Source organism: Solanum stenotomum, chromosome 9 (assembly GCF_019186545.1).
Source record: "Solanum stenotomum isolate F172 chromosome 9, ASM1918654v1, whole genome shotgun sequence".
Taxonomy (NCBI): Eukaryota; Viridiplantae; Streptophyta; class Magnoliopsida; order Solanales; family Solanaceae; genus Solanum; species Solanum stenotomum.
The window spans coordinates 44,359,988-44,375,385 of NC_064290.1; the positions used below are offsets into that span (position 1 = coordinate 44,359,988).

At 32.0% G+C, this 15,398-nt stretch overlaps 2 protein-coding genes across 5 annotated transcripts; one reads left to right on the top strand and one right to left on the bottom strand.

The window, feature by feature from the left end:
- Nucleotides 1-697: 697 nt before the first annotated feature.
- On the top strand, nucleotides 698-7,114 carry LOC125875465 (polygalacturonase At1g48100-like). Its single transcript, XM_049556407.1, has 7 exons — nucleotides 698-910; nucleotides 3,651-3,782; nucleotides 4,606-4,821; nucleotides 5,499-5,543; nucleotides 5,862-6,069; nucleotides 6,268-6,458; nucleotides 6,568-7,114. The coding sequence occupies exons 1-7, from the start codon at nucleotides 755-757 to the stop codon at nucleotides 6,943-6,945; spliced, it is 1,326 nt and encodes a 441-aa protein (XP_049412364.1). The 5' UTR covers nucleotides 698-754; the 3' UTR covers nucleotides 6,946-7,114.
- Nucleotides 7,115-7,230: 116 nt separating this feature from the next.
- LOC125875468 (peptide deformylase 1A, chloroplastic) lies at nucleotides 7,231-12,156 on the bottom strand. Of its 4 annotated transcripts, none has more exons than XM_049556416.1 (5): nucleotides 12,042-12,156; nucleotides 9,466-9,960; nucleotides 9,301-9,390; nucleotides 9,145-9,212; nucleotides 7,231-7,796 (listed from the first exon to the last, which is right to left on the bottom strand). In XM_049556416.1, exons 2-5 carry the CDS (start codon nucleotides 9,895-9,897, stop codon nucleotides 7,556-7,558), a joined length of 831 nt encoding a protein of 276 aa, XP_049412373.1. In that variant the 5' UTR covers nucleotides 9,898-9,960; nucleotides 12,042-12,156; the 3' UTR covers nucleotides 7,231-7,555. The 4 variants fall into 4 exon arrangements, with proteins under 4 accessions (XP_049412373.1, XP_049412372.1, XP_049412371.1 ...); XM_049556415.1 differs by having other exon boundaries at nucleotides 9,466-9,963; XM_049556414.1 differs by lacking the exon at nucleotides 12,042-12,156 and adding an exon at nucleotides 10,059-10,179.
- Between the last annotated feature and the right edge of the window lie 3,242 nt (nucleotides 12,157-15,398).

Consider the following 15,398-nt stretch of genomic DNA (forward strand, 5'->3'; position numbering starts at 1 on the left):
AAATGAAATGTGTCACATATATTATGACAGACGGAGTAATGAAATTTCATGATTTCAAGAAAATATCACTTACAAGGCAAGAACGAGTGTTGAGTCAAATGATTCATCATCAGCAGGATGAAAAACACTTCTTCTTCATGCACACGTAACACCTACTTAATATTCTTTTAGCCTAAACAAAATATTCCTATTAATTCATTTTAACTAAAATACCTAATTAGCAAGATATAATTAACAACATATAGTCATATAGAAATCATTAAGTGCTCGATAATTATGTCTCAGTGTTTTCGTCTGTAATGAATTAAATATTGTACTTCATTTTCAGTTCGTTTGCTGGTAAACACAAGACACTACAAGAAAATACGAAATTGACGATGAAAAATATTTCATAACTAAACAATAAAAGCTTCATGTTAATTCCATTTAGCTATGGATTAGCAAAGAATGATACAAAAATTCAATGACGAGCTATATATTTAGCCACGAATTAGTTAGAAATTATCTATAAATTCCGTAGCTAATTTCATGTTTTTTGGTAGTAAGAACTAATGAATAATAAACTTATCCCACACTACAAGAAAGGTATATATACGCAATGCATGTTGGTCACATGATTGCACAGTACTAATTTGGTTTATTAGACATATTAAGCCTATAAATATCATCAATAATAATAATAATACTCAAATTAAGAGAGTACATCTATTAAATCTTTCTCTCATTGAAAACGTTGAGGTTTAGTAGAAATCCCATGAAGTTAGTTATTTTGCTGGTTTTAGTAATCTATTGTAGTTTGGAGAATGCAACATGCAATGCTAGGTCACAAGAATCAAATATTGAGAATTTTTATGTCTTTAATGTCTTAGATTATGGTGCTAAAGGTGATGGAATCACATATGACACCAAAGTAAGATATCATGCTCTCTAATACTCCCTCCGTTCCTTTTTCGTTGTCCAATTTTAACTTTTTACTTGTTATTTTTGACAAATCAAGAAACGATAATATTTTTCACCCATTATACCTTCAATCTATTTAGATATATAGTTAATGTTTTTGAAAAAGGTAGAACCTCTTTGATAAGTAAATTGATTTTGAAATTCTATCAATTAATAAGGGTAAAATGATAAAAACTCACTATATCAATTACTCCCTCTATCCCAATTTATGTGACATTTCGTTTTTCGAGAGTCAAACAATTTAAGTTTGACAGTGAGTTTACTCATGAAATCTTCAAAAAAAATTTAAATGAAATTTATATATTTGTTAACTACATAAATGTACTATAAGTCACAATAATTGACAATTCAAATATTTAAAATGTATGAAAATTTTATGGTCACAGATAGACTTATTTGAATCTAAAAATTCAAAATGTGTCACATAATTAAAATGAAAAAAATATTATTTTTTTAATAAGTGTCTCAAGTCAAAATTGAACAAATAAATAAGAACAGAAGAAGTATATAGAGTACTACTATTTCACAATATTTTAGTCATGTGTTAGCATACTTACTCTTAGAATTAGTATTCAATATATATTCCTTAACATGTTACTCACGTGTGACCAGGGGCGGATCTATTAAGTCCCGTGGGGGTGCCACGCCACCCATGAGTTTCGACGGAAACACTATTTGTATAGGTATATATATACACCATATGTATAAATAATAAACGTGCCACCCAGTGAACAAAAGTGATCTCTGGTGCCAGTGGTAGGTGATCAGATTTTTGTGTCTAAGTTCGCGGGATCGAACCCCACTAACAGCTTTTTGTTTTGATTTTTTTTTCAACTGCAGGCAGCCTTTTTTATTTTTTTTTTAACTGCAGGCATCATTTCTTTACTACAAGGCACATTCTCTTTTGTTTTTTTTGAATTTTTTTTACTTCTTAACTTATTATTATTAAGTATTAATCAATAATTATTTTTTAACTAATTTAATTTAACTTTTTGACTTTTCTTTTATTTGATTAAACGTAAAGAATTTTTTTTTTCTCTTCACCATTGAAACCCTCGTTGTTCCTTTAAACTTTTCAACAACAAAAATCTGTCATTAATCAAAGCTTCAGCCTTCAGCCTTCAGCCTTCAGCCTTCAGCCTTCAACCTTCAGTCTTTAGTCCATCACCCAATCCCGCTCACCCATCCGTCCATAAGACGAATAATTCTATTTGAATCTAAAGTTGATTTAATCTGAGTCTTCTGGGCATTAGAGGCGAATCCAAAATTTGAAGATTTTGGTGCATCAATACTATCTTAATTTAGGTAGTTAGCGAAACTTTTACTACAATTAACGGATAATGTAGTATTTGCTTGGTCACTAATGACTCAAATATGAGCTCTAATCTAAACTTAAAATAAAAAAATAATGAAATAGGCTTCTAGTTAGATTTAAATTGTATTCTCGCGAGTGATTCCTCTGGCTTGTACCAACTACACAAGGGCACCCCTACACTTCTTATAGGTGCACTGTTGATTATACGTTTCTCAAGCACATTTTTTCGAAGTTAACGGGTGCACCCCTATCAAATCATGTGGATCCGCCTCTGCTTGGCATCCAGTGACTCGAAATCCTAGATCCGCCTCTGCGTGTGACTTATTGACTCTAATTCTTACACCAATCACATGAAAGTATTTTGTTATAATAGGTAGTAGCGAGAATACGAGACTTATTACTACTCTGATCCATACTAAAGTATGCAATTATGTTATATCTGAAAGTTTAACCTAGAGAGAATATGTATGTTTGGTATGAAGGAGTATTTTTCTAGAAAAACAAATTAACTTTTTACTTATTTTTTATTGTTCGGTTAGTAAGAAAAAAAATATTATCTCAATAACATTTATATATAATATATAAAAAACTTATAGAGGAGCGAGGGGTGGGTGTGGGACTCGGGGTGATGGGGGATGGGGATGGGGTGATCAAGGTGTAAGGGTTGGGGGTTGGTGGGTGGGGGAACTAATAAATATTGAAGGCCACTTATAGAACTTGTTTTTCATACTTCTATTAAGAAAGTCATTTTCCTCATCTTCAAGGAACTTATTTTTCTAGCTAGTAAAAATGATTTCCAAAAATTCCAACCAAACATGAGAAAATAAAAAAATATTTTCCTTCGTACCAAATACACCCTACATTTCGATTTCAACACACAATAATTAATTTTATTAGATTCTTGAAAATACTAAAAGCCTAAAATAAATTGGGCCATATTTTTATTTTTATGCATTTACTATGAAAAACCTCGCCATAAAAGTGGAAGGTTATTTATGTGAGCATGGTGAAGTTATGTGACTCTCATCCTTCCAATTTATTTTACTTGTTATATTTATTTTAAATAAAATATTAACTTAAATGATAATTTGATTAAATTATCCTTATTTATTTTTTTATCTCAATTTTCTAGTAGACTCTCTTTTCACCACATTAATCTTTACACATTTTCTAAAATAATTAATTATATCATAATTTTTTTCAAATAATAATAATATTTTTTTATTAAGCACGATAATTAAAATAGACCGAAGGGAGTAACATTTTCTTTCTAATCATGCCACATATTCCATAATTGTTTTCAAGTTAACCCTAACCCTAATCCCAATTTCACCAGAAGACCATGTCTGTTGCAACTTTGTCATTGTCTTGGCAGGCATTTGAGGCAACATGGATAGAAGCTTGCAAAGTTGAAGGATCAATTATGATGGTTCCATCAGACTATGATTTCCTAGTTGGTCCTATCTCTTTTTCAGGGTCACATTGTGAAAAAAACATTGTTTTCCAGGTATATAAATTCAGTCCACTAATATTTTATAAGTTTAATTGAAGGGGTAACTAACATAAGTTTCACTAGTTTAGAAGCTAATTACTTAGATACATTCTAGTTTGCAATATTACAAATTTTATAAGATTTTGGTGTGCTCAGATACTTCCAGATATAATTTTCTCTAGATACACTATATCCAAATGGATTTGCATATATTTGAATTACATAGACAAATCTCATTCACCTCCCTCCCATCTCGCTCGCCACTCTCCTATGTATCTGATATCCCAGATACATGTGAATCATACCATATACATACAAATACATGTCTCTAGTGCATATCTACTGTGATTCGTATTCGCATGTATCTAGTGTGATTCACATGTATCTGAAGTACATAGACAAACCTCGCTTACCTCTCTCCCTATTTCAATGTATTTGATAGCAAAAAATTTGTATGTAGGTGTATAAAACACGTATCTAGGTATATCTGCTATGAAATTATTAATTAGTGATATAGAATGTAACTAATTCAAACTATAAGGAGAATAAGTAAATATGATAGGAATGTTTGTGTAATTAGGTAGTTTCTCCTTAATTCAACCACTCTTGCAAATTACTTCCTTCGTTCACTCTTACTCGGCTACCATACTAAAAATATATTTTTTTATTTTTACTTTTCCATTTTAGCGTATCCAAGGAAAAGTGTTTTTCTTCTCTTATCTTTAACATTGACTACTCATTCCCCAAATCATTTTTCAAAATCTTTTGAAATGCTAATAGTCATGAGAATTATGATAAAATATATATGCACTTCATCTCTCTTTATTTTTTTGAATAGTTGGATGGGAGAATTATAGCACCAACAAACACTAAAGTGTGGGGTGTATTACAATGGCTTGAATTCTCAAAGCTAAATGGAATATGTGTTAAGGGAAAAGGCATTATTGATGGCCAAGGATCAGTCTGGTGGAAAATTGCTCCTTTTTTGTTAATAGAAGAATATGAAAGTGATTATTCAGAGGAGCAAGATGATTATGCTCCAAAAATTGCTTTGGTAATAATTACTTATCCATCTATCTACTCATCATACTTTGCCTATCCCATTCCTTTCTTTCTTGGAGTTTGAAACATTACATAAATATACAACTTAAGATATCATAATTCTAAAATTCTCTATCATTTAAAAAAGAAATTACAAAAATCCCTCTCGAATACATCCCTATCCCCTCTCGGATACATCTCTTCCAGTAAGTAATGTATTGGATAGCCAAAGGATATATCCTAGAGCAATGAAAAATCTGAATTTTTTGTAATTGGAAAACTTCCAAAAATAGGATATAATTAGCCCCAAAATATATGAGATTTCTGTACTTAATACTTGTGTATTATAGTTTGGCTAATAGTCAGGTGTATTATAGTAAAACATGCATTTTGTTTATTACTTATTTTCTTAAAGAACGTATAAAGTTCACTATAAACAAGTAAAAATGAACGAAAGGAGTATCTTCTAAGACCCTTTACCTTGTTCAAATAGCAATTTTCTTTATTTATTCCACGTACAAACAAGTCTCATTTATACCTATTCATAAAACAGTTAATTAAATTGTTCTACAAGTTAATCTTTGATGCTAGTACATTAACACCCTATTTTCATATCAACCCAATATTAATTCTGACTAATAGTAATTGTTATTATTCATTGCTTGACTGTTTCTATTGGTGCCTGGACAGATAAGTAGCACATCAAAAGGAAAAATGCCCAGAACCAGACCAGCAGTGAGTACTATTTATTAAATTATCACTATTAAAAAATCACTATTTTTCCATTGAAAAATGTTCGATGTTTATTCCCATAGATATTTTGATTGAATCGGTGGAAAAAGAAAAAATAGTAATGTTTTCGTAAGTAAACATTAGGAAGTTTCTCACTACTTCAGTGAAAATCTGCTTCCCACTATACATTTTCCCAGTGAGCTGGTTCGCCGAAAAATGAATGGAAAAATCATGTTTTATAACACAATTACCTACCTTATGCCAAATGAAATCCCCTATTCATTAAGTGGATTTTATTCTTATTTTATAATTTTGTGGCAGGCACTGAAGTTTTATGGAAGTTCCAATGTAGTTGTAACAGGCATAACAATCCAAAACAGTCCCAAAGCACATCTCAAGTTTGATAATTGTGTGGCTGTTCAAGTTTCTGGGATCACAGTTTCATCCCCTGGAGATAGCCCAAATACTGATGGAATTCACCTTCAGAACTCACAAAATGTTGTTATTAACAGCAGTCATATTGCTTGTGGTAATAATTTGATCAATTACTCTTTGAAAGATATATAGCATAATCTATATTTCTATAGCAATCACGACAATAGTGGCTTAGCTCTCTACGCTATAGAGAGTCAAGGGGTAGGGGGGGCATGGAAGATTCGTTATGGAGAAAATTCTCTAGACTTTTCTTTTGGTGATTTTGAAGTGAAAACTAAAACACATTATGCAGGAGATGACTGTATATCTATACAAACAGGAAGTTCAGCTGTGTTCATTCATGATGTGCATTGTGGACCTGGACATGGATTCAGCATAGGAGGGCTGGGAAAAGACAACACGAAAGCCTGCGTCTCTAACATAACAGTTCAGGATTCAACACTACAGAACACTATGACTGGTGTAAGAATCAAAACATGGCAGGTATAAACTAATGAAACATAAGTTCCAATAGGTTCAGTAGTAAGAACCTTGAATATTGACATCCATCGATTGAGATCCCTTGACTTTCACAGTATGTTTCTATTTTCAGGGAGGCTCGGGGTCAGTTCAGGGAATCATGTTCTCAAATATCCATGTTTCAGATGTGAAAATACCAATAATGATAGATCAATTCTATTGTGACAAAAGAAAATGTGGTAACCACACATCAGCAGTAACAATATCAGGAGTTTCATATCAATCCATAAAAGGAACTTATTCATATAAACCAGTTCATTTTGCATGTAGCGACTCTGTGCCATGCACAGGTGTTTCCCTTGCAGACATAGAGCTTAAACCTTCATCAGAAAAGAAGCACTTTTATGGACCGTATTGTTGGGAAACTTATGGAGAATTGAGAACAAACACAACCCCTCCTATTGATTGTATTCAACCTGATAAAAGAATCCCTAGTTATGATTCTTGTTGATTAAATCGAAATTAAGGATTGTACTCTCATTCAGTTGTATAAATTGTCCTGGACTGGATGTATCTTTCAGACTAGTTTTCTGTCTATATATAGTTTTGCAAGACCTTCATATCTACCTCCTCGAGGTAGTAGTAAGGTCTGCATACACTCTACCCTCCCCAGACAGGATTTCACTAGGTATGTTGTTGTCCTTGTTGCAAGACCTTCATATTGAAAAGCTTTTATGAAATAGCTACTTTTATGTATATCATTCTCCAGAAGATCACAGAATAAGAGGTCAATTAATTGCATATCAACCTATAATCTCGACACCCTCTCTTTTTCTGCTGTGCAATAACAGTATCAACTTTGTAGTATACCATAACAGAAAGAGAAACAGTATACCATTCAAAAAAATGAATCTTTGTAAACGGCTTAATGTACACACCTATTTGCTACCTCATTTCTGAATCCAAGTACTTCAATATCCCACAAGATGGGGAAGTCATCGACTGCAGCTCCTTAATTGTTTTCTAAACATCACAGTCATCCGAGTAACGTAACCAACGATCCCATTCCCAAGCAAGATATTGATAATTCAGTTCACAACGAGTCGCTTGAGGTAGTGGACCTAGCACACTCCCAATTTAGGACAGCCAGCTGCAAGAGGCAAGTCCAAGTTCTCTACAGTCCTGAAGGTTCTAGGAAACATCTTGTCAACATAAATAGTTCCATCTAGGTGGTCATATTTGTGCTGCAAAATGCGAGCCTGCCATCCTGAAGCATCTACTTTGATTGCTTTGCCATTTCGATCCAAACCAGTAACCTCTACCTGTAGGTGTCTTTCCACAACCGCTCTGAACCCATCAACACTGCAAACAGAAGATTAAGCAAAGAATTCATTTATATCCGTGGCTATTAACCTGATAGGACATCTAAGCAGTTTTGATCACATAATGTATCATTATGTAGGCTAGGAATAGCCTGTCAACGAGAAATTCAGATTCTTGTGAAAAATTGAACTTCCACATAACAACGCCAGTAAAACTATTCTTATACTCCCTCCGTTTCACAAAGAATGACCTCCTTTCCTTTTTAGTCAGTTTCAAAAAAATGACCTCTTTCCTTTTTTGGTAACATTTTACTTTTTGCTTTCCACGTGGCATGTTTAAGACCACAAGATTAAGGACAATTTTGTACATTTAACATAACTTTAATTTAGGACCACAAGATTCAAAAGTCTTTTTTAATTTCTTAAACTTCGTGCCAAGTCAAACCAGACCAATCTTTTTGAAACGGAGGGAGTAACTTATTTGGTCAAGCTTCTGGGAAGCCATAAATGCCTATTTTCCGAATTAGCATTTTTGGAACATTGGCAACCACAAAGTACTACTCTAATATCGGCAAAAGCAATTTTCAAATCGATTTGCCAAACACAAACTGCCACTCTGTAAAATTACTTTTCTGAAAAACACTTCTGAGTTCTGATAACAATTATTTTTCAAAACAAGCAGAGATTTTGGAAGCTTGATAAACAGGCTATTAATTTGCTAGGTAATTTTCTATTAAACAATTAACTTAAACAAATGCTAAAAAGAAAAACAGCTATTTCCTGTTCACTATTCAGAAACACGTAATGAAAGTCAAAACAATGTACAAATCAATAAAGCTCCTCCTCCTTCTCAGACTATCTCCTCAATAGACAGAGTGACATCTTCACCAACTCAACACACATTCAATTGCACAATAACATAGCTCGTCTTTACAAAGATAGGCCATTGTGAATATCTGAAGTGATTATCAGAACATACAAGTTAAGGGCAACTTGATGGCTGTGACCATCGAAAACAAGAGCTCATCCTGATAATTGTTGAAAACATATGGCCTCTTGTACCTTTTTTTAATAAAAGAATTCATAAACCTTTTGACACAGCTTTGAGGTGATGATAAATTTTGCTACTTTACAAAAGATAAACAAACAACTATCTTCCACACACATGCTATTAATGCTATTCACTTTCTAAATATTTCTTTGCATAAAATGATACTAATGGAGCAAATAGCTGCCTTTTTCCCGAAGTGCCTGAGGCTTAGGATCTTCTACCAAAAAGCATGTTTCTATTCCTGAGCCCCGATGTGCTCTTAAACAAATATACTACTGCATTTTGATAGTTCAATATGCAAAAAATTTCAAGTTAGGCTTAGTTGTTTCTGTGTTACCTCAAGCACCCCTCGAAAAACAATGCAGTTTTATTGCCTTTCTTTTTAAGCTTTGGATTTATAATAACCTGCAAGAATAGAAGAAAACTGAATGTATTGCCACAAAATTTGGACCTCATATTTATCAAGATGACACATAAAAAACTTCACACACACCAGGAGATCAAATGGACGTCTGTCCTGTGCTTTGGTTTCATCTTTAGGAGCATAGCTTATATACTCATTTGTGTCTTCCAGCACAATTATCTGTCACTTGCAATACAAACAAACTCAGTGAGGCAAAAAATAAGTTGGACAAACTAAATGTTTTCTTTAACAAACCTTCAAAGGAATACCAATTTGAGGAGCGGCAAGACCAACACCGGGTGCATTTCTCATAACCTTCACCATCTCATCTATAATCTTTTGGATTCGTTCTGACCCAATCTCCTCAAGAGGAACGTCCTGAGATGGTTCATGGAGAACAGGGTCACCGGCTTTCACAATGTCAGGCATGACTTGCTTTTTTTTCTCTCCTAAACCCAGAAACCAACCTGCTTGAGCAGTGGTAGAACTGTAATTTCTCTTGGATACTGAGTCAGTGCATACAGAAGGTCTTCCCTGCAGATTCCATTGTATGAATACTGGTCTCTGGGAGCCACGGAGTTGCATTAAGTGGGAGGTCAGAGGATTCGTTTTCTTACAAGATTTCAAGTATTTTGGAGTGAATGGCACAGAAAGAATGCGCTGTGCTAACCGCGGAAATCTCTCCATCACCAATCTCAGATGACACCACACCCGTAACACTAGTTAGAGCATCCCAGAGTATGCATGGGCCTGCTGCACAGTTTTGTTCAAGAAAATCAGAGGGATTCACAGTAATTTACTAATTTCATATCAATAGCATAATGGTGCATACTGCCAGAACACAATACCAAGAAGAAAAACTCAATTGAAATAGAAGTTGAACTTCTGGTCACAGAACAATTTATCGATCTTTAACAGCTCAAATATGACCCATGGAACTAGTATCTCCTCAGATTTTCGTGCATCCAGCTAGCAATCAAACAGATCAGGGAGTATGATGAAAACTAGTTAGTTAAACCATAATTGCTTGATGTGTATAAGTGACTTAGCTTTAGAAAGATGATGCAGCATTGTAAAATGATAAGAGGGATTTGTAGTAATTTCATATCACCAGTATAATGGTCATACTACCAGAACACAATACAAGAAGCAAAACTCAATTGAAATAAAAGTTGAAACTTCAAGTCCATTTAAAAATTTCTTATTCAAATTATAACTTTTTTCTTTGTTGGTAGAAATCCACTGATTGTCCAGTTCATTAGGGAATGATTTTTGGAGTGACTATATGGGTATCCTGGACAAACAAAATCCAATGAGGATTTGGTTCATCCTACACATACATCATGGACATCTCGCCTTTCTATGTTCTATATACATGTATGCAACTATTGAGAGAGAAGATATTCCACATAATGTCGATCATAGAACAATCAGCTGAAATATGACACCTTGAAACTACAATCCCCTCAGATTCTTGTGAATCCAGCAAGCGATCAAATAGATCAAGGAGAACGATGAAAACTAGTTATTTTGATCATAATTGCTTGATGTGTGCAAGTGCCTCAGCTTTAGAAAGATGCAACATTTTATGAAAAAGTTCCCGAATTTTCCTGGTAAACCACATATTTTCATTCAAACAATCAGAAGATGCAGAATCCAAAGTGAAATTTGGACTTGTGGCAGTTCTTATTCACTTGGATTGTATAAAAGGCAAAGATATTTGACAGAATAAAAAAATCCCAAGTTTAAGGCATGATTCAAGAAACAATATAATCCATGACTGCAGTGTCGCGATTCTCTTCAATGGCATTGGCATACAAAACACGATAAAATAATTGATACCCCTTTTCCAACAAGCACATTTATCTGTGTAGGATCCTTCTAGTAGCCCCTCTAGCTCACATCACATTGATGTTTAGTAATGATGATCTTTGGATTCTAGATTCAAGAACAAAAAATCATATAACACCAAATAAGCACTTCTTTCTAACATTACTCTTGCACTTGTTTATCTCATTAATCTTACTTCTACTGGTTCTTTGACTTAAACTGCAAATTATGTTGCATAATGTGAAACTAGTTCCTTTTATTTCAATCTAATTTCTTCGCATTCAGCTACTTAGTCAATTAAATTGTTTTTCTATCCTTATCAAAAGCAATTAGTAATTGGTAAAGCTGCAACTGGACTCTACACTCTCCATCCTAAAGTCTCACATCACATTGGTAACTTACAATGCTTCTATCAATTCCTGCAATGCCATTAACGAATGGATCACACACCTTCTCATAGATTGAATCCAATGTCACCAACCATTTCACATAAGCCCTTATATATTTTTTTGAATACAACGAATAATTAAATAACAGATAATGTAAAAATTAACTAGCCCAAGTCTCTAATTCTGCACTTTTTTTTATCATGGGGCTGCATAGACTTGCTCCTCCATATTAACAATGCCTCCACTAGCAGCAGACCTAGGCCCTTTTGTGACTATTGTAAGAGGCCAGGGCACACTAGGGACAAATGCTTCAAGATACATGGATTCCCCACTAGTGGACAGAACTCCAATCACAATAGATACAACAATCAGAGAATGTCAGCCAATTATCATTGCCACAATCAAAATCAGAGGTCTGCTAAGAGAAAAGGGATAGCAGCTAATGTCTATGGAGACACAGGAGTTACTGATCAACCTCCATCTCCAACAACACCAGGTGCTAATTAGTCACATTCTACAAAAAGATTGTGCAAAAATTAAACACAACATAACAAAGAAATTTTACAAAAAATTAAATTGGGAAACATAACAACTAAAACACAGAGAAGATACCTAAAGGATAGCAACAGTCACTCCTTGAAGAAGGGATAAAGCAAAGAGAAAATGGCAAATGAAAAGCAGATGAATAGATGGATGGAGAAGATGATGTTGGGCTGGGCTTAAGCAACATATACAATTGAGCCCACTAGTATTATTTAGAACAACTTTAAATAGGGAATCATTTTCAAGTATAAAATGAGATAAAGTGTCAAAAACACGTTAAACTATCTTCTTTTTTTTTAGTTTCATATCTAAACAGTTAAGAGTGTGAGTTTCATATTTAAACTATCACTTATTAGTTTGAGAAACAATCTCAATGATATTTATTTGCAAAAACCTTGCCACATGGCATTCCATATAGATACAATATTCCACCTTGACGAAAATTAAATAAACTATTAATAATATTTAAAAACTAAAGATTAAAGTATTACTATAAAAAAATAATTATTTTTAATTATTTTTTTAAAAAAAAATTAAAATATTTTTCTCACCTCACNCCCCCCCCCCCCCCCCCCCGACAATCCCCTGTCCTTTTATTTTTTAAAATTCTTGTATAAAATATTTTCTAAAAATTCAGACCTCACCCCTCCTCCACTCATTCCTAAAAATTATTTTGATATTATTTTTTTAAAAAATAAAATAAAATTCTATCCCACCTGTCTAACCCCTGCTCCTAATTTATTATTATTATTTTTTTTTACAATTTTTTCATTTTGTGTTAGATATGTACATATATTCTTAGGAAAATATTTTTTTATACTTGTGTGCCGAATATAAAAAAATAAAATTTTATTATAAAAAAAATCTTGCGGCAAGTAAAAAAATATTTTTTAAAAAAATATATACATATATCTAATACAAAACGAGAAAAAAAGTTGATAGCAGACGATTATGTGGGGTGGGGTAGAAAAAAAGAAAAAAAGTTAAAATAATATCTAAATTATTATTTGAAGGGATTGGGGGGGAGGGGGGATGGAGTAAGAAATTTTTTAAGAACTTATATAAAAAAAAAATTAAAAAAAAAACTAAAAATCTGGGTTTGGGGGGGGGGGGTAGGTACGGTGAGAGGAAGGGGTGGAGTGAGGTAAAAAAATATTTTACATTTTATTTTTAAATTTCTTTTGGATAATAATAATTAATACTTTAATCTTTAATTTAACTGATACTAATAATTTATGTAATTTTTGTCAAGGTGGAATATTTTGTTCATGTGGAGTGTGATTTGACAATTATTTAGACAAAAGAGAGAGTGTGTTACACACACCATGATGAGAGTGTAATAAATGAGAGGGGTGTGTTTCTCAAAATAATAAGTGATAGTTTAGGTATGAAACTGACACTCTTAATAATTTAGATATGAAACTAAGAAAAAAGTTAGTGTCAGTGTGTTTTTGACTCTTATCTCAAATTAATGCTAATCATATTAAAGATAATGTAGTCTTGAAATTTATTGATCTAAGACTGAAAATTGTTGGATATGATTCACTACTTTAGAGATGAAAATTGAGAACCAAACATGTATGTATAATAAACTAAGATTAAGTGATCATAATCAATGTTTGATAACAAAACTATGTGGCAACTTTGGTTAAGTGTGAATAAGAGAGATAACAACCAAGTTTGTAATATTTGAAAGAAAAAAACACATTTTTTTTTTATCTTTAATGATAACTTATGTACCATATGACCTTCTATGAACCCAAAATAAAAAACTCAAAATATGATTCATGTGTTGAGAAATGAAAATGTTGGATTCCTTCTAACTACAGTGAATTTCATTTACTTCTTTTTTTCTTTCAGAAAAGGTGAAATTTAGATAAAAGAGCATTCAACACACCTTGTTTATCAACAAGAAAGTAAATTATTGAACAAAGTATTCATTAAGAACAAGAAGAATGAACAAAATCTGAAAAATAAAGTAAATAACTTGCAAGGTTAACACACATGAACTAATAATCTGAATAGTAAAGTGAATAACTTACAAAAATAAGTTAAATTATACTTATTAGAACATAAATTCTCATTGAAAAATAAATTCCTAATTTTTTATTTTTTGTAGATTTCAAAAATTGAAAAAAAAACTATACTATTTAAGTTCTTTCTTAAAACAAATAAAAAAATGGTTCTCAATTTTCCAATTCCACATTGCTTTTTGGCTGAGCCCTTTTTCTTGTGCTTGACCTCATTATTTTGATTAAATCATATACTTCAATTATTTATTTAGTATGATAAAATACTAATTTTAAATAATAATTATATATTAATTAATTTTTAACTAATAAAATTGGATTTTTGGCATTTTTTTGTGAATCTCCTTCTTCATATGTTCAATGCACTCGGTAAAAATTCTAGGTCCGTCACTAATGAACCTCCAACAAACAAAAAAGAGAATACAGAGATTGAAAAAAAAACAAATTGAAAACTAACCTAAAAACACATATAATGATTGAGTGATTGAGAACTTAGAGAGAAAAGTTTACGGAAAGAGGATAATAAAAACATATAATGAATTGAGAGCTTACTAAAAATTATCAAACAACTTGATTTATGAGAGAATATTGAGAGCTTATTGGGAATTTATCCATTAATCAAATTGCAATCTCTTTCATTGTGCGATTGATTTGACAAAATTAAGAGTTTAATAGAGAGATTTTAAAGAATGAAAAGCGACTGATTAAGGAAAAAAGAGAATGAAATAAGGAGGGAAAACAATTAAAAACGGCCTGATTAATTTGAGTAAAATGATTTTTTAAAATGTAATCAAGGAAAGTAAAGAATGAAATAATGGCAAAAAAGATTAAATTAAGGAAAAGAGAGATTGATGTAATAAATACTAAATAGCTACTAAATTTGTTGGCAAAATTCAAATATGATAAATGTGTATATTGTGTATAATATACATTCTTGGTTGATACATTTCATATTAAAAAATAATAATCAAAAAGCATATGTTTTGGTCTAGAGGTCATTTGCATACTTGCCCCATTTTCTCATATATATGTCCCATTTGTTATAACAATTTATTATCTCTATTTTTTAAAAAACAAAATTCATTCTTATTTAATTGGTCATACACGATATGAATTCAACTTGTCACACTTTTCCCAGCCCCAACCCCCAATGTGAATACTGTCATCAAATAAAAAAGAATAAAGTATATTTTCTTTAAGTGACATAAATATTCAAGCTCCTTTAGTATCAAATAACATATAAATTCGTGTTTAAATGATAAAACTTGGAGAATTAATCGACACTTTTATTTATTTTTTGTATATTATATGATTTAAACATGTTAGTTTTTGGAATAATTTTTTTAAGGATATTATAGTCTTTAAAACATTTTACAAGATCACGTTACTATGAAAT